The sequence below is a fragment of the Solanum dulcamara genome, chromosome 10, assembly GCF_947179165.1.
Source record: "Solanum dulcamara chromosome 10, daSolDulc1.2, whole genome shotgun sequence".
Classification (NCBI taxonomy): Eukaryota; Viridiplantae; Streptophyta; class Magnoliopsida; order Solanales; family Solanaceae; genus Solanum; species Solanum dulcamara.
Genome location: NC_077246.1, coordinates 69,325,042 through 69,343,177, shown reverse-complemented (window position 1 = coordinate 69,343,177; position 18,136 = coordinate 69,325,042). Strand labels below are relative to the sequence as shown.

Here is an 18,136-nt window from a genome sequence, read left to right as displayed (position 1 = left end):
AAAATTTAAATTTTGATGAGTACAACTTTAAAGTTTTTAGCATTAACCTTAATGTACTTTTTGAATTATATGTTTAAAATGTAATATATGTATAAATTTTATGATATTTTACGCATATATCTATGTTTTATATCGAAAATATTAGTTCAGTTGAACCCACGACAAAGGGCTCCATGCCTCCATCAGCCAATGTATATAAGGATAGAGTTTAAGTTTTGTGCATTAATTTATAGATTTTTTAAATATCATTAAATTAAAATTGACCTACAATAATAGATAACTCTTTCTAGTAAACCCGATGTACTAACTTAAAAATAAGGTTATAATTTGTTATAGCCAATAAAGTTACACCGATAACAGAGGATAGTGTATATAGTCAAATTTCTCTATATCAGTCTTTTTTTTTATAACAATATTTTATTATAGCAGTCAAGTTATTTTTTGGAATGGATTTTTTGTGTTATATTATATCATACATTCTCGATAACAACATCTTATTATAGCAACCAAAAAATAAATGAGATGTGTTTGAACAAATGTAACACAGTAATAGTTTCGATAAAAATATGGAGCAATTGATATTTGAAGTGTGAAGCGAAAAAATAGATTGACTTAATGACTTAAATTAAAAAGGAGAAAAAGTAGGATTGAAAATTAAATGATGGAATCCAAGAAGCCCCCAACCAACACATGGATCATTTATTTGGACCATAAAAGAAGCCAAAAAATGTTAGTAAGCAGTAAACAGTAAGCAATTTGTCAAACTCATTTATTGCTGTGTTCTTTTTTCCCAATATAGTTGGTAGTTTCCTGCTTCATCTTTCAATTGGATTATTGGGCTTTCAGCTCAGTGTTAAAGGCCCACATATGTTGAACGATATAGGCCCATCTGCTGGCCTGACCTTTTAAGTAGAAAGTTTACCAGTAGCCACTTTTAGGACCCTTATTTAAGTTTTATCCAGTAAGGGTCGGGCCGCGTATCGATCAGTTCGGTTTGATTTTGAAGTTTATCGGTTTGAATTATTGGTTATTGATTTATAGATATGCCAAACCATTATAAAATCATTAAGATATTGGGTTATTGGTTATCGATTTATCGGTTATTGATCATTATCGGTTCGATTTTCGGTTTAACCATTAAAATTTGATTAAAAAAAACCATTGAAAATCATTTAGAAATAAGGTGACAAACCAAATGAACCATGCACATGAGTTGATAAATTGTGTCTTGCTCCAAAGCAATGTAAAACATTGTATAATAACCAAGAATTTGAGACAGCAAGAAATAAAAGTATGAAAACTAAATCCTAACTGAAGGAATTTATATAACGAATGATACAACAACAACAACAACAACAACCCAGTGAAATCCCACAACATGGGGTCTGGGGAGGGTAGAATGTACGCAGACCTTACTCCTACCAAGGTAGGACGGCTGTTTCCTGGAGACCCTCGGCTCAGTAAAAGCATAAGCATAAAAGCATAAAGCATAAATGCATAAAAAATGTTAGATAAGAATAGAAAATTAAAAGCTTTATGAGAAAAACAACAAACAAATAACAAATAGATAACAAATAAATACAAATAAATAAAGACTAATAACAAATAACGATTAAATAAATAATGAAAGCGTCACAGGTATATAACGAATGATAATAAATATAAATTATTAAGTTATTATCGGGTTTTCGATTAACTAAGAAAAAACCTTAAACCGTTAAGAACTGATAACTAGCTAATAAAAAAAATTAAAATCATTACCGAAACCGCTAAACCAATAATCCATTATCAATAAATCAATAAAAAAAATTCGATTCGATTTTGAACGGCCCTTAAACACTGGCATACTATTAAGTGTTTAATCATACATTTTTTAAAAATGAGGTAGATGTTCTTCTTCTTTGCTTTCTCTAACTACAGGACGATACATTCTGAAGTTCGAATACTATTTCTTTGCTCAAAATTTCAGCACACTGTGAGTTGATGATGGTGGGAACTTAAGTTCAGTCTTTCAGTTCAAAACTTGAGGACATTGTGACGATGTGACATGAAGTTTTAGTTTTTCAGTTCTAAGCCCCTCTGATTGAAAAGTTAGCCACTATCGAGGAGTTTCAAATTTCACGGGTGAACTTTATGACATTATTGCTATAAAATTTTAAAAATATCATAAATAATCACTATTGTCGTGAATTTGAAACTCCCAGAATAACCACTATTATCACAAAATTTTACTTGTGAATTTGAAACTCGCAGGACAATGACTAATTCTCAGTTACAAGATTGAAAAGTTAAAGGGATTTATCTAAACCCCTTCGCCGGAAAATCACATGAACCCTTGAGTTGGAGTTTATCTTCCTGTTCACAAAAACTGGCTGGAATGCCATGGTTGTTGGTGTCAAATGCAAAGCAATGGTGTGATTGTGATTCAACCAGTTTCTCTTGAATACCATGACACAGTTTGTGCATCTTTCATGTTTGAATTGATTTTGCTGACGGTCACCCAATATGATAATTATCTCATAAAATCGTTTTTCATTATTTAGTAACAGAAAAGTCACTCAACCAATGGTAATTATCTCATAAACTCATTTTTCTTTGTTTTGTAACAAAAAAAGTCACTCAAGTATTGTCATTTCACCTAAAAAGTCACTCAACCAATTCAAATTTCAACAGCTTATGTTCAACTCCAAATTTCATCTACACTTACTAACTAGTAAAGTAATCATGTGCTCTTGTACTAGTACTTCATAAAAATTTCAAGCCTGCAACTGTAAAATTTCAAAAAATCATTCTCCAAAGTACACAGTAATCAACAATCTTATTCACAAACCAGAGATGAAAAATATCTTGAAGGATCACTTTCACAAGAAACAGTCAAAAATCTTTGAACACAAGGGATGTTGTTATATCAACAGTACCTTAGACCCCATCATTGTTACTACAGTGCTTTTCAGAATGAATCTTTCAACAATTTGATGTGTTTCATCTTAAACCTCTATAAGAAATGATCAGTCTTTCATTAGGATGATACTTCTTTCATCCAACTGGAAGTTAATCTTGTCGTGGCGAAAGTTGAGCAAAAAGGAACTTCAATTTGGTATGATTTTGAGGAGTTCAATATCAAACAGGAGTGTCTTATCAATCAATCCTTGGTTCCTCAGCACAAAACTCAAAGCTCTTTGTCCCTGGAAAATGTAAGAAAGGAACTTTTGATGAGAAAAAAGGATGTGTGCGCCATAGAACACTGTTTTACAAGGAATTGAGATTACCGAAAATGTTGTTGGTCTTGGACCTTTCTTGTTATAGTCATAATCGGGGTATCCCAGCTCCGGAGGAACTATGATTCTGCGCTATTGCAAGGAGAAAATGAAATGGAGAATACATGATATCTTCCTCATTGCAAAGACAGTAATACAAAAGCCACGTAGCATAAGTGACAATGAGGTGCAGCATTGTTGTCGCGTCCCAACTAGGTTCATGTGTCCTACGGAGTCTATGAATCTGTGTCTAGTAGAGTCCTACTTATGGGTGTGTAGTGCACCAAACTTACAATTGGAAGGCCAAAGAGACATTTAATAAATGTTACCCTTCTTTTGTTATGTTGGAAGCTAGATTCAAAGACTTTTCATTTGATAGGTAGTTCAACACTTAACTCCTTCTGTATCCTGGGAGATATACTCGTTTAAAGTACCTAGGAAACTCACATAGATAGGAAAAGATTAGCTAATACGAAAAGCCCCTAAATTAGGAATACTATCTCAGTTGACTATAATCAAATCTAGCATATAAGGAGAGACCACATTGACCATATAGATAGGAGATCAACATCACCTGTGAAGACTCAACTACTGTCCTTTGAAGCACTGCTGCTCATCAGGTAACTATATTCAAGTCGAGCCCATATTTACGAGAATATAGAGTCATTCAAGATGAGCTATCAGTTAGATTATCTATGTCTAATCCCAACAGTAATACCCTAGTTTTAAGGGGCGAAAGGTGGATATTTTAACCCCTGTTGTATTACAAAGGCAGAAATAAGTCACAATTTAGCAAACCTTGATGTTCAAGAATCCAATTTTTCAATAATTTTCTTAAGGATATATTGATGGTAAACTAAAGTTAAATAGAGTTATATCACCTTCTGATACCTCCAAATGACATGCCAGTAATAGCTTCCTCGAATGCCGGTATGACCTGAACATATGATTAGCAGAAACTCTGTTGGAAACCTTTCTCACAGCCTCAAAAAGTGCCAGGAAAAAAGACAAGCATAACAGTCAAGTTTGGTGGAATCACTATAATTTGTTTGTCCCATTTATGACGTCACCAAATTCATGACTAACTAAAAAAAAATCTAGTAAAACATAATGCAATTTCAAAAATGGTTTTAAAACCAGGAATTTAAGCATATAGAACTACAATTAAATCACCAGTCTGGAGAGAATCAGATGTTTATCGAAAAAGCTCACCTCTTGAGATCCTACTCTGAATTTGAAGAAGTCCTTATCATCCCCCTGCAGCATAATGAACCATTGTCACCTAAAACTGTGCAAGAATCACTAATTTAACCATATATTTAAGCTGGATTAGTACCTCAAAAGAACCACCTTTCGTCTTGTTACGAGCTTCAAATATGCGACCATAATAACCTATCGTGTAACCATCCCAGTCAACCTAAATTCAGTTGTTAAAGACACATACTCAGGTTAATGTAAGCTTGGAACTGCAGCTGCCTCAATTGCTTCCTTGCAGTTGCTAAGTCCAATGAAAAACAGTATAAAGTGAAACGGCCAAATGTTTAAACACCATAAGAAACTTTTTTGGCCCAGTCTTAAAGATTCCGCCAAGTCAATTGATTAACAAACCTTATAATTTCTGCAATTATTCTAGCTTAAAATAGAACATTGAAACAAAAAAAATTGTGCAAGGAGATAAATTTGAGCAGGCCATCACAGGCTTACCACCACTGTATCTCCGATCTTTGGAGTGGGGCCACTTCCAACTCTCAAATCCTGCATGTTTGTTAGACTTAATCAAAATCCAGCGCAGCCTATACGTGAAAAACACAATTGAGTTCCTTATGTATAGCTCATATTAGTAACCTTATACTGGAGACCTGATTGGGTTTCAGTATAGTCAGGATATCGCATCTTTGTCTTCCCATAGTCCTTTCCTCTCAAAGCAGGCACTATGTAATCAGAAAGAAATCAAAGAATTATAGTCCTTTCCTCTCAATGTAGGCAATGTTTATCTAGAAAGTAATCAAAGATATAGTTTCTGAAGCAATGTCCCCCCTAAATTTAGAGCCAAAATATCCCAGTTCTTCCTTAAATACAACCATAGAATATCCAGCTACTTGCTGATTAGCTACAAAACAAGCACTAAGCACTACGATTGATGTAATGGCAACTCAAAAGAACTAGTACTCAAGGTCTACGGTACAAAACCATATCAAGTTAGTAGTGGCCAATTACAAGACGTTGTGAGGTGAACAGAAAGAAAAAGGGAAAAGCAAAACATCTTTAGAGCATCTTAAATCAGGAGTACTTATAAATATGGTCTACCTATAAATATCTGCAAAGCCAAGTTTCTTCCTCTTCCATAACCAAATATACAATTGGAAAGGGAAATAAAAGAGATATCTTTGTAAACAGCTTATATGAAACTTCAAATTCCATTTACACTTGTTGACGTCACACAGAGACGATCCAAAATTTGAACGTGTTCAACTTTTAAGGTTCTTAACACTGAACTCAATGTACTTTTAGAATTAGGGATTAAGAAACAATATTGTTGAAATTTAGTGGGTTTTCACATATGCATCTATACTCAATTTTAAAAGTATTAGATTCAGTTAAACTCATTGAGATAGGTACCATCTGCTTCTGCCACCATGTCCCACAACTAAAAGATAGAAAAATTTATTAGTATTATTATGAAATTAGCCCAAACAGAGGGGAATAGATTCAGGCGATTCATAAAACCAACTCAACTAGCTTGGTACGGAGAAATAGTAGATTAATAGATTGATCACTTGAAGGAAACGATTGTATTCATAAATAATAAATCTTTGATTTCTCTCTAGAATTATCTACGACTTCCCACAATAGAAAATAGCTAGCAACACCGCTATTTATAATAGTATGGAGCCTACTTTAACTCAAAACCAGAAAACATATTCCTATATGAATTTGACTACAAATCCAAACTAGAAATGAATTAAATAAACTTGCAAATACCAAATCTTTGGTATCCTACTAAAATTTCAAGTTAGTTTTCCAACATTCTCCCGTAATTCAAAGTTGTATTTCCATTTTTTGTTGATGCACATGTTACCAACTTCAAATTTGTTGAAGCAATTGTCTCCAACTCCCGTTGAGAGAAGTAATAGAAATTTATTCAACTGTTGGAGCACTTTCATCACTGAAGACACATCTCCCGGCCAATAGATAAAAAAGGATTGTTCCTTATGAACTTTTAAGCAATATTGGTATGAAGGGCTGGGGCAATCGGTTCATCTGAACCAGTATTTTTGATGAAAAACACTAAAATTTCAACAAACACTAAATCTAAACCCATAAGTTCAAAAGTACAGTTAGTTTAGAGTGCTAAGAACCTTAAAAGGTTAAACCCATCAAGTAATAATCAATCCTGCTATGATAAGAATAGAAATAATATGCAGATAGGAATAGATATTACTGTCAGCAAATTCAGCTGCTGCCCTTCCAGCATTACAAATGGAAGCTGTTAAAACTCCCACAGACGACAGCAACACTTGCCTTCGATTGAATACAAGTCCACAATCCCAGCTTTCAATACCATCTGGGGTCAGCGACAAAGAATCGACTTAAATTTTCACAACAAAATGAAGAGTTAATGCACAGAAACACACCTGAACTATCACTTTTTCGCGAGTTTCACATCCCAACTATCATTTGCCTACCTAAACTATCACCATCCATGTATTAAAACACACGGTACACACCTCAAAGTTGACTAGGTCAATTATCAGTTGTTTTCTTTTCCTACATGAGTCAACTATCAGTTGTTCTCTTTTCCTACATGAACCATGTGTTAAACACACCTCAAAGCTAACTAGATCAACTCTTAGTTGTACTCTTTTTTTACCTGAACTATCATCATCTACTCAACTAGGTGTGTTTTAACTTTTAATACATGTCGGTGATAACTGTCACATTAGGCACACATAGACGATTATGATATCTGAGAAATCCATCTAGTCCACAATCAAATAGGTTCTAATTTTGTTGTGATATGTTGTCTCTAAAAAAAACACCAACTATGCATCGTCATACTGTCATTGTTTAACTTCTGCTACCAAGGATGACTCTGCCTTATTCTCAACAACAACACCTCCATCTTTGGTATCAAGCAACCGAATCTGTAAATTAGCCAATTGTTGCAAGGCTTTTACCATTTCAATTTTGTCAGCTTCTAACTACCCATACACTAACTCAAACTGCCCATAAAATTCAGATAGAAAAAGGGAACAGTTGATAGTTGAGATGTGAAATTCGAAAAAAAACTAACTAGGCCAACTATCAATTGTTCCTTGCTTCCTATAAAAAATAATTGTTCATTTTTCCTGCTTAAAAGTATCACCATGTGCTCAACTAAGTGTTTTTCAATACATGAATGGCCACAGTTCAGGTAAGAAAAGGAAACAATTAACTTCTCCTGATCAATTCACATATCAATTGAGTAGTAGTACGAGAATAAAGTGACAGTTCAAGTGTATCTCCAAAATGAAAGTTAAAAAAACCCACGAAAACTGAAAAATATTACCAACCAGAGGAACTGGATAAGTCTATACTGGGTTCTCTACAGACAATTTGCCGTTGCCCCAACTAATAAAAACCCAGATATTAGTACTACATTTTAAGCATAATAAGTAATTCAAAGTTCCTCAAAAGGGGCGAAAATTGAAAAATAAACAAAAAAAAATACAAAGTGAAAATGTTACCGTGGATGATGAACAACAAGAAGAAGAAATTTTGGTGAAATTTGATGAATTTGGGATCCGTTGGATTGATCCGAATGATGAAAAAGAAGCCGTCGCCATTTTAGTAAAATCAGCGAGAACGAGAGAGAAACAAACTTCTAGGTGAGACGGGAATGAAGGGGATACGCTTCGCGGGAACAAAATAACGTCCTCATATTTTTCCTTCTTCCTCATTTGGCGTTGGTAGCCATTGGTATTGGTATTGAAGTCCGACTATTTTTGAATTCATATCAGACAAAGACTTTATTTTGAAAAATAATTTTTATAGAGAATTTTTTTATATTCAAGGCTCAAATTCAAAAATGATGGTCTAGTTATGCCCTTTATTTTGACGTAGGATCACATTTGAGGAAAACTCTTTCTATCGAAGATTTTTTCATATCTAGAGATCGAACTCGAAATTTGTGGTTATAATTATGCCCTTTATTTTGATGTAGGACTCTATTCGAGGTAAGTGCTTTCTATTGAGGATTTTTTTTATATCCGTAACTAGAATGTGAGTGGTGGTCTAATTGTGCCCTTCATTTTGACCATGATACCCTTTTAATTTTTATAATCGTGGTGTGAATCTTTTTAATTTCACATGATAGCTTTCATCACTTACCTATCAGGCTATCAGATATCTTTGTCCATTAATATTAGGACAAATACGAAAAAATTAATATCTCAATTTAAATATTTGTTTGAATATGGGCAAAGTTTAAGAAATAAAGAAATTTTTTTATATTTTGTTGTCTTACATTAAAGATGTACATATTTTTTAAAATTTTGTGTCAGGTAAACTTGCGATGTAAAATCTTGAGATTGGAAAACATACTAAATATAAAAGTAGACTCGTTTTGGGACAAATTAAAAAGAAAAATAACACATTTAAATTGAGACAAAGAAAACACTATATTTTCAACGTAAAAATTTATGATTTTCGATTCACTTTATTGACCACTACGGTGTAGCCATCATACCCTTTTGGCTTGTTTTTAAACTATGCGAGTGGAGTGATTTGCAAGAATATATATACTATTGTAAAAGGTAATTTTGAACTTTTTTTTTTGCCTCGATTAAAAATCTTTGAAAAATGACCAATGTTACCCATCAAAATAAATTGTGACATGATCTAATTAAAATTTCTACCCAATGGACAGTAAATTACACAAAATACAATACATTAAATTATTTTCAAAATTAGTAGCTTCTTATAAATAACACTCACTTTAACTAAAATGTATTTTCCATGAACAACATAAATCTTATTTTAAAGATTTTATGAATTGTGGCCAAAAGTTCGAAACAATCCTTATAGTTTTCTGTTTATAATTTTTGATATCTATGCTATTCAATTTTAGGTGTGCACAATTAAGAACTCAAACTTGTATAAAGTTGAGCAAATAGACACATCCTACAAAGGACTCAAACTTATATAAAATTGAGCAAATAGACTCACATCTTACATAACATAATACATATCAATCGCCAAGTATGACGAGTCTTTCGACGTCTACTTTATACAAGTTTAAATGTGTACTTATGCGCACCAAAATTGAGAGCAGACAACTTAGATGAGACCAAGTTTAAGACCGCGTTTATGTATTATGCCTAAAACAAAACTAAGATATTTTGCCTTTTCCCAGTATTATGTAATGAACTAGAGCAATCAAGAATGTTGACAACCACATAATCCAAACCAAGATCAAATTTCTTATAAAGAAAAGTATTACCACCAAATATCCTCAGATTATACATTACAATTCAGAAAACTCAGACAAACAGGACTTTAACATTTATTCAGTCATTATATCTCCTAGCAAATTGAAAAACTTCTTGTTTTACAGGCTCACTAACTTGAGTGTGTTTGCCTTCTCCTGAAGACTGTCAAGCAAGCTATCAAAACTCTTCTTGAAAGAATCCACACCCTCCAATTCAAGTTGAGACCCGACAAAGCTCCAGTCAATACCCAACTTCTCGAGGGCGTTGTAGATACCTTCTGCTTCAGATATGTTTGCGTCAATCGTCCTTGCAACAGAACCGTGATCGATAAATGCTTGAAGAGCTTGATCGGGCATTGTTGAAACCTAGCAGAAATTTCATTAGAGGTCAACCATCATGCATACACAGGTAATATGGATTCTTCGCACTGTGTGATCTTTTCTGAGGCCACTCTTTAATCTTTGTCCCCGTTAGCCCTGGGATCTATATTGTGAATATTTCTTTTTTCAGATAATCTAGGCTAACGGGGAGAAAGAATGTAAGCTCCCATTTGGCCATAGACTTTGAAGTTGAAACTTGAAAATTTGAGTATTTCAAGTTGTGATTGGACATGCATTTTACTTGATGAACCAGTTTTTAGGAACATGGAAAAATTTGAAGGATCAGATTTTGAAAATCTTTTGGCCAAACAGATATTTGAAGATAAATTTTCAAAATCTAATCCAAAATCTATAACCAAATGCTAGATAGTGGCCTCAAAAAAGGTGATTCACTCATATTCCCCGAGTAAAAATATCATTAGAGGCCAATTCAAGAGAAGTATCCTGTGTCTTCTAAAGGGCCACAATCACCACAAAAAAGAAGGTGAGAAGATGACTCACAGTGTCGGGTCCAATCAGAGGATCCACATATAAAGTGTCGGGATATGCTGGGTTCTTAACACTAGTTGACGCCCACAATAGCCTCTGCTTCTTGGCACCTTTCTTTACCAAAGCCTCCCATCTAGGACCAGAAAATTTCTTCTGGTAAAGCTTGTAAGCCAGAGCTGCCTGCGCATTTGCAGCCTGCAATGGAAGCACAACAACGTGAGGTTATCCAAAACTAGTATTTCTCTAGCATCCTAGGAGTCGAAAAATTAAAACATGTAGTAGGTACCTTCCCACGAAGATCAAGAGCCTCTGGAGTTCCAATTTTCTCAAGCATCTTGTCGACAAGTGTGTCTACTCGACTAACGAAAAATGAAGCAACACTTGTGACTCTGGAGAGATCACTTAGCCCAGAGGCCTCAAGGCCATTGAGGTAAGCATCAATGACTGCTTCATATCTCGCAAGAGAGAAGATAAGCTGTGCATACACATAGGATCTACGTAAGTATTCAAGAAACCGATGAAGTACAAAAAGGCAATGAAAGAAGAACCACATGAAACATTTAAAAAGAGAAACTGAATGACGGTTCTTTAAACAGCAAAGATATAATTCTCTTTATCAGCATTTTTCATTAATTAATTCCTATGCAAATATCTCTCTTAAGCACCAGTAGACAAGCAACCTTCAATCTCATGCATGAAACATAATGTTCTCAACAAAAGAGACAAGGAATCAACTTACTGTGACATTGACACTTATTCCAAGTGAAATGACTTCCTTGATGGAAGGAATGCATGGAGCAGTAGCAGGAATTTTTATATACACATTGGAACGTTCAACCTTCTTATGAAGCCACTTTGCAGCCTCGACAGTGCCCTCTGTATCATCAGCAAGTCTAGGTGAGACTTCCACAGAAACGTACCCGTCGCCACCATCTGTTTTTTCGTAGATTGTCTCAAAGAGTTTGCATGCATCTTGGATGTCCTTTACCACTAGTTCCCAATACACACTGTCTATATCTTTCCCAGCTTGTACAAGTTCCCTGTAAAGAGCAGTGAATGAAGATAGGCAGAGACAGCCGCAGAGTGAAAAACGAGCAAAACGAACAGGGCTAGACGTAATGTGAAGAATATCACATTCATTTTCGGTAATATGTGTCGAAAGGAACCTTTGGAAAAACACAAAACATCCTACACAATTGCATGTTCATGAAACACTATCACAATGTGATTAACATTGTTACTAGCATTGAATAACACCCAGATGCCCATCATAAAGCTCCAAGCATGAGCCAAAGGGTGGAACACTCATACCAAATGCAACCTGTATGCAGATATTTAACTAAACAGCATCCAATTGGACAAAAAATAAACAGTTAATGTACTTTTCAAAGATCCAACACTCAGAACTTTCCTCATTCTGTGTCTCCTCTCCTCCTTTGCATTTCAATTTTGACATTCACATTAAATCAAACAAAATGGTCTCTAAGCGACTAAACCCCTTCAGCGTCATTTAACAACAAACTGTTACCAGAAACAACCACTAATGAGAAACACTTCAAAGTCTAGATTACCTGAACTGGTCATTGTAAGCATTTGATGTTGATATAGCTTTCTGGAAAATCTGCAATCGTCAAAGTAACCGTTAGGTACGTTGATGAAGTTGTAGAATAACAAGTAGAACCTAGAAACTTTGTCCAAATAAATCTTCACCAGCAACATATTGTATCTATAGGTGAACAAAATTATAATGACAACAGGTTCTCTATTCCTAGAGCAAAAGGGTTCAGTAAGGAATAGTTTACCGCGGGATTGCTGGTTACACCTCTGACACCACTCTCAATCAATGGAATCAGATCCGTGACGGGACGACAGAGATTATCATACCATGGGCTTTGGCCTTGCCTCTCGTAGAGATCATGGAGAGTTGTTCTCTTCACTGAGCTTATATTTCCATCAGCTTGGGAGCATTTGACACTGTCAAACAAATTGATCATTAAATATTATCCAATTTTTGCCAGTAGAAATGTATAACATGTTAGAAAGACAAACTCTGGCAGAAAAATTGAATCCCCTGAAATTTGATCATTATATCCATGATACTTTTAGTTGTTTCAAACACTTCCGTAGAAACCTTGACTAACCATACTATAGGAAAAAGAATTGCCTACAATTCCCTATCCCTCATAATCAGTTGAGAGAGCTGTTATTATATTTGCACATCACAATACATAAAGAAATCAGTTTCACTGTCTTCTATGTTTATAAAATGACCACTGGGGCTAATCTTAACTTCTGCTCTTAATCTATGGTGGCGCAAGTTTAAAGGATTTATTCCCTTTTACTTAAAACATCCTAGTCAGCTGCCATAAATTAGCTGACAATGAAGTTAACAGTACAAGACCGATATACCTAGAACAGCTTCCGCATAAACTTGATAGCTGGATCAGTGAATAAAATGAATGGCACAAACAACTAATTCAACAAACCAATCAACCACAACACAATCCACAGGCTAGATATATGAACCCACTACCATTTTTCTCTATTCGAGTCCATTTTGAGTAGAGAACCGATTAGCAAGCAAATACTACTTAAAAATTTAGTCATCATTTGAAGCAGTTTAGTAATTACTAAAATAGGATGTCTTACAAAAACATATAGGACTTAGAAGGGTACATGCACAGATTTGAAGTACCTGACTTTTATTTGAGGGGTCACTCATTCAAGTACTACTATAGTCAAGTTCTGAGTTCTGATGGATCAAAGATTTCAGAAAAGAACGCTCTTTTCCTTTTCCTTTTAGAAAATAAAAACACTTTCATAAAATGAGCTATAAAAAATCAAAAACTTAAATTTAGTGAAAAATCAACAAACTATTCCACTAGATATTCCTGTTTGTGCACCCCTTAAATAAAATTGAGAGGAAAATGTTGGACCATGCAAAAGAAGAAATCTAGCATTGATCAAATCCAAAATATAGAAATAGAAGCAAAGAACAAACAAAATGAGACAAGTAACACCAAATGAAACTCAGGCTATATGCAAAACATAGTGATCCGATATTCAAACAAAAAGGGAAGCATAAAACTAATCTCATTTATGAAACTTCTAAATGAATAAACAAGACTCATATAGCCAGCCAGACAGCCAACCAGGAGCGGAGCTATAGGGTCCGAACCCCTTGGGAAAGTTGCAGTTTCTTACCATCAATCCTCTTTATAATAGTCATCTTCTATAACAACATTTCATTGTAACACACCAAGTTTCCTTTGGAATCGATTTTTTTATGGTTATATTATGTTTTTTATATAACATCATCTTGCTACAGAAGCCAAAAACAATATCCGAACAAAAGACTTCATTTTATTTTTATAACCGTGGTGTCTGGGCCAACTTTTGCACACCTACCCACCAGCAACACTTCTGTCCACCAAGACTACCACATATAGAAAGAAATCACCTAATATCTTTTGTCTCTACTGAGATTTGAACCTTGAGACCTCATAATTCTCAATCCACTTCATTTACCACTATAAATTGTATGTAAAGTCAAAATTATATTTATATACGATTGAATCCCTTAGTCTAGATACACCAATGCAGCCAAACTCAACTTTTTAATCTAATTGAATTGATCCGGTATTTTTACTTAGCGCATACCTCCATTAATTCCACTGATACTTGTCACCTCCTACCAATGACAGGAACCAATTAACTTATCCACCGTTGTATTAAAAAAAACAAGATTTTTTTTTGCCTCAACTAGGCTCGTAGTTCTCAACCCACTAACCACTAGGCACACCCTTGGTGCACAGAGCATGGAATGTATTTAATAAAAATTATAGATGCACTAATTCAGCCAAATCCCAACTTTTCAATCTAATTTAATTGATCTTGTAACACAAAACACAACAACAACATAAACAACAAACTGCAAAAGCACATCAAAAAAACTGCACAAGTACAACAAAAAACTGCACAAGTACAAAAAAAAACATGAATAGAATTAGAGTTTTTAACCAATTCATTGACCACTGAGCACACTAGGGTGTAGAGTGACTATATAATAGACATTGAATCTCTCAATAAAAATTATAACACAGTCAAATACAACTTTCCAATCTAAATTTAATCGATCTTGTAACCCAACCACAACAGCAAAAAATGCACAAGTACCAAAAAAACATGAATAGAATTAGAGATTTTAACAATTTCATTGACCACTGCGCTATATAATAGACAATGAATCTCTCAATAAAAATCATAACAGAGTCAAATAACCCCAACCACAACAACAACAATAAAAACTGCACAAAAACAAACAAAAACCATGAATAGAAAAAGAGATTTTACCGCAACGATCCCCTACTAGAAGGATTAATAACAAGTGACAACTTAGAACCAGAGAGTCTATGATGAAAGGTGGTACTGTTGCTGGTGCGAAGATCAACAAAAAACTTAGGTGTTGATGAAGATCTGGTACCATATGAAGTTGATGAAGAGTAGTTGAAGCATGGATTTGAGAGCTTAGAAATGGTAGCCATGGTTTGATTTTTGGGAGAGAAATGAGAAATGGGGTTGGTGGCACTTTTTTTTCTTTCACAATGGATGATATAAACGAGGACGAAATACGGGTTTACGGAGAAAAGTTGGTGCGGCTGAATTATTACCGAATGGTTTGATAGTTGGTTAGAATTATTTAGATATTATAATAATGTATTGATTAATAATAAGTGAATTTATGTATTATTTTTTATATGAATTAATTATTTCATCTTCTATTTTATATATGATAATATATAAATTTCTACGTAATATATATATATATATTATTTATGTAGATTTTTAAATTATCAACTAAATGTTATATTAATTCTATACATGAATGAGTTATTTCTTATTTATCTAAATATCTTATAAGTTATATGAAAAATAATAAATGAATAATTTATTTTCTATATGGCTACAAAACAACTCTTAATTGTATTGGTATTAGAAATTAAGGATAGTTTATATGATGAGAAAATGATTAAAAAGTTGTTATTCTCTCCGTTTTAATTTATGTTACACTTTTTCGATTTTAGAAATCAAACGAGTTTTTTCTTTGATCATATTTTTTTATGTTTTTGAAATATTTTGAGTTATAAATTATTGTACGTAGCAACCAAATATATAAAAAAAATTAAAATATTTAAAGTTTTCATGTCTGAACTCATAGTTAAAATTTAAAAATTTAACTCTTAAAATTTGAAAAATACCACATAAATTAAAATAAAATAAATATATAATAAAAAATGGACTAAAATGTTTTTGAATTATTAAAAATAGAGTAATTTATATCATCTGTCTGAATTTTGTTTTAAAGATACTTTGTTAGCCACCTAAAGCTAATTTGCTCTTGAACCATTGAAAATAAAACAATTATCTTTTTTATCTGTATTTTGGCGTAAAAATACTTTTATTATTAGCTAAGTTGAACAAATATGCCAAAAGGCAAACAAATGTCATAATAGTGAAAATTAATCTTTTACATAAATCTTCATTGAACATTCTTTTTCTTTTTTTATCACAATCTAATATTATAATTATCCATAAAAATATTAAAATTTGCTAATATTTTATAACGACATATAATTCTCTAAAAAGAAAAATGACTCACAATATATAGAATCTAAAATAAACATACTAATATAATTAAAACATATTCTTAGTTAATTGATATTGTCTATAAAGACTTATGAACATTATTTCATTAATCTTAATAACTAAAATATTTTAATTAGGTATATAAAAATTAATTTACAATATAGTAAATCAAACACTATATAAGTTACACGAGAAAAATAATAATTCTAATTCTTACATAAATATTGTATCCTCTTATGTGAATTTTTATAATGTTCTCAATTATATCTTTCATAAATATCTCTAACCAAACAACCCTTAGACCTAATGTTTGGTAGAGTTCAAAAAATTAATTAAAAAAAGATAGAGGACTATTTTCAAATTGAAATTGGCTTTAGGTGGTAGGTAAAGGCCAAGAAAAGGAGGGTGATCTTAGAATAATACTCCACTAATTAATTAACTAATAATGATTGTTATATTGAAGCGGATTCAGAGTATTTGATGTTTGTTTTCCAAGATTCGATAACTTTTATGTATATTCTATATGTATATTGAAAAGTTTATTAGATTTATAAAATAAAAAAAATGAAAATTCAGTAATAAAATTCTAAATTTAATGACAAAAAAAAATGATTTAAGATCGTTGAAATTCATAAACTATAACATTCCACCATCACTCATCATTGTGTATGAGAATGTACGACTAGTCATTACAGATTTATGATATTTTTTGTGAAATCACATAAATTCAATAGTTTTACGTCTAATTTAAATACATGTTAAAAATGATTAAATATTTAATTGCAAATTAAATTATTCTTATATATTAGTTTGAGATTGCTAAAATTGAAAGACAATTATTCTTAATTTTGTGTTTAGTAATTTCTAAAATTGAAAGACAATTATCCTTGATTTTGTACTTTTGGTCAATTGTTATTTTCTATTCTTTTTAATTAGTGTTTGATAATCTATTAATATTTTAATTATGAATTCACACCAAAAAATTTCATATTGAGTAAAATTCTTAATCCAAAAATCTCACATTGGGTCAAATATGTTCCGCAGCCGCATTTGCCAACCATTCCCAAACCCAAAAGTCCATTTTGATTTATTTATTATTAGGTAAATTATTCGCGCATCGCACGGTGATGAGCTGCCTCATTAAATCTATGTATGATCATTAGGTAATATTGTTTTCCTTTTTGATTTTGTACACAAATAAAACTTTGTTGTCTTCAATTTTTCAATTAATTACAACAATTTTTGCTATATATATGAGGAATTAAAAGGGATATAAAAAGACAGAGTTTGTATTTCAATGCTTAAACCAATTTGTCAAGAAATTTTTATCTCTATGGTAAAAAATTTCATGAAAATTAATGTGATATTGAGTTTTTTTTTTGTTGTTCAAAAGATATGAGAGTCATAAAGGAGACTTTAAGGTAATTTCCATAGAAATATTTGATGCGACAGAAGTAAAACAATTATCTTGGAAAAATTAAAAAAAACGTTTAATCATATAAAAGCATATTGCATAAAAATGAATTGCTTTTTACATCATCAAAATAAGATGTATTTTGTTTAGGAATAATAAATATGAACTATTTAACTTAAGTGTAAGATTAATATGAAACCATTCAAATGGAATTTTTGTAGCTCTAAATTCAGGTAAATGACAGAGTCTTTTGATATGATTTTTATAAAAGTAAATGCTCAAATATATCATTGAACTTTGAGAAAAAACTCATTTATGTCATTCGTTAAAAGTTTGACTTATTTATGTTATTTTCGTTTGAGAAAAGGCTCATCCACGTCATTATTTGTTAACTGAAATGGCATAGATGAGTCTTTTCTCAAAATTCGATGGCATATTTGAATCTTTTGCATTTTAAACAATAATTTAGTTAATGACATG

At 32.4% G+C, this 18,136-nt stretch overlaps 2 protein-coding genes across 2 annotated transcripts; both read right to left on the bottom strand.

Moving 5' to 3' along the window:
- Positions 1-2,789: 2,789 nt before the first annotated feature.
- LOC129871239 (peptidyl-prolyl cis-trans isomerase FKBP19, chloroplastic) lies at positions 2,790-8,164 on the bottom strand. Its single transcript, XM_055946139.1, has 10 exons — positions 7,985-8,164; positions 7,811-7,868; positions 6,700-6,822; positions 5,103-5,188; positions 4,962-5,012; positions 4,594-4,674; positions 4,470-4,514; positions 4,139-4,194; positions 3,270-3,345; positions 2,790-3,185 (listed from the first exon to the last, which is right to left on the bottom strand). The coding sequence occupies exons 1-10, from the start codon at positions 8,081-8,083 to the stop codon at positions 3,090-3,092; spliced, it is 771 nt and encodes a 256-aa protein (XP_055802114.1). The 5' UTR covers positions 8,084-8,164; the 3' UTR covers positions 2,790-3,089.
- A 1,531-nt stretch (positions 8,165-9,695) lies between these two features.
- On the bottom strand, positions 9,696-15,219 carry LOC129870212 (uncharacterized). The gene is made up of 7 exons (XM_055944884.1): positions 14,950-15,219; positions 12,399-12,570; positions 12,168-12,217; positions 11,336-11,636; positions 10,883-11,071; positions 10,609-10,791; positions 9,696-10,092 (listed from the first exon to the last, which is right to left on the bottom strand). Exons 1-7 carry the CDS (start codon positions 15,138-15,140, stop codon positions 9,847-9,849), a joined length of 1,332 nt encoding a protein of 443 aa, XP_055800859.1. The 5' UTR covers positions 15,141-15,219; the 3' UTR covers positions 9,696-9,846.
- Positions 15,220-18,136: the final 2,917 nt, after the last annotated feature.

Excerpts from the sequence above, each read along its gene's own strand:
- LOC129871239 (XM_055946139.1), bottom strand. The coding sequence starts at position 8,083 with ATGGCGACGGCTTCTTTTTCATCATTCGGATCAATCCAACGGATCCCA. Across the intron at positions 5,189-6,699 it reads AGCAGCTGAATTTGCTGACA|TGCCTGCTTTGAGAGGAAAG; the intron begins GTAATATCTATT and ends CTGATTACATAG. Across the intron at positions 4,675-4,961 it reads AGATCGGAGATACAGTGGTG|GTTGACTGGGATGGTTACAC; the intron begins GTAAGCCTGTGA and ends AACTGAATTTAG.
- LOC129870212 (XM_055944884.1), bottom strand. The coding sequence starts at position 15,140 with ATGGCTACCATTTCTAAGCTCTCAAATCCATGCTTCAACTACTCTTCA. Across the intron at positions 11,637-12,167 it reads GCTTACAATGACCAGTTCAG|GGAACTTGTACAAGCTGGGA; the intron begins GTAATCTAGACT and ends TGCTCTTTACAG. Across the intron at positions 10,792-10,882 it reads CTCTTGATCTTCGTGGGAAG|GCTGCAAATGCGCAGGCAGC; the intron begins GTACCTACTACA and ends CTTCCATTGCAG.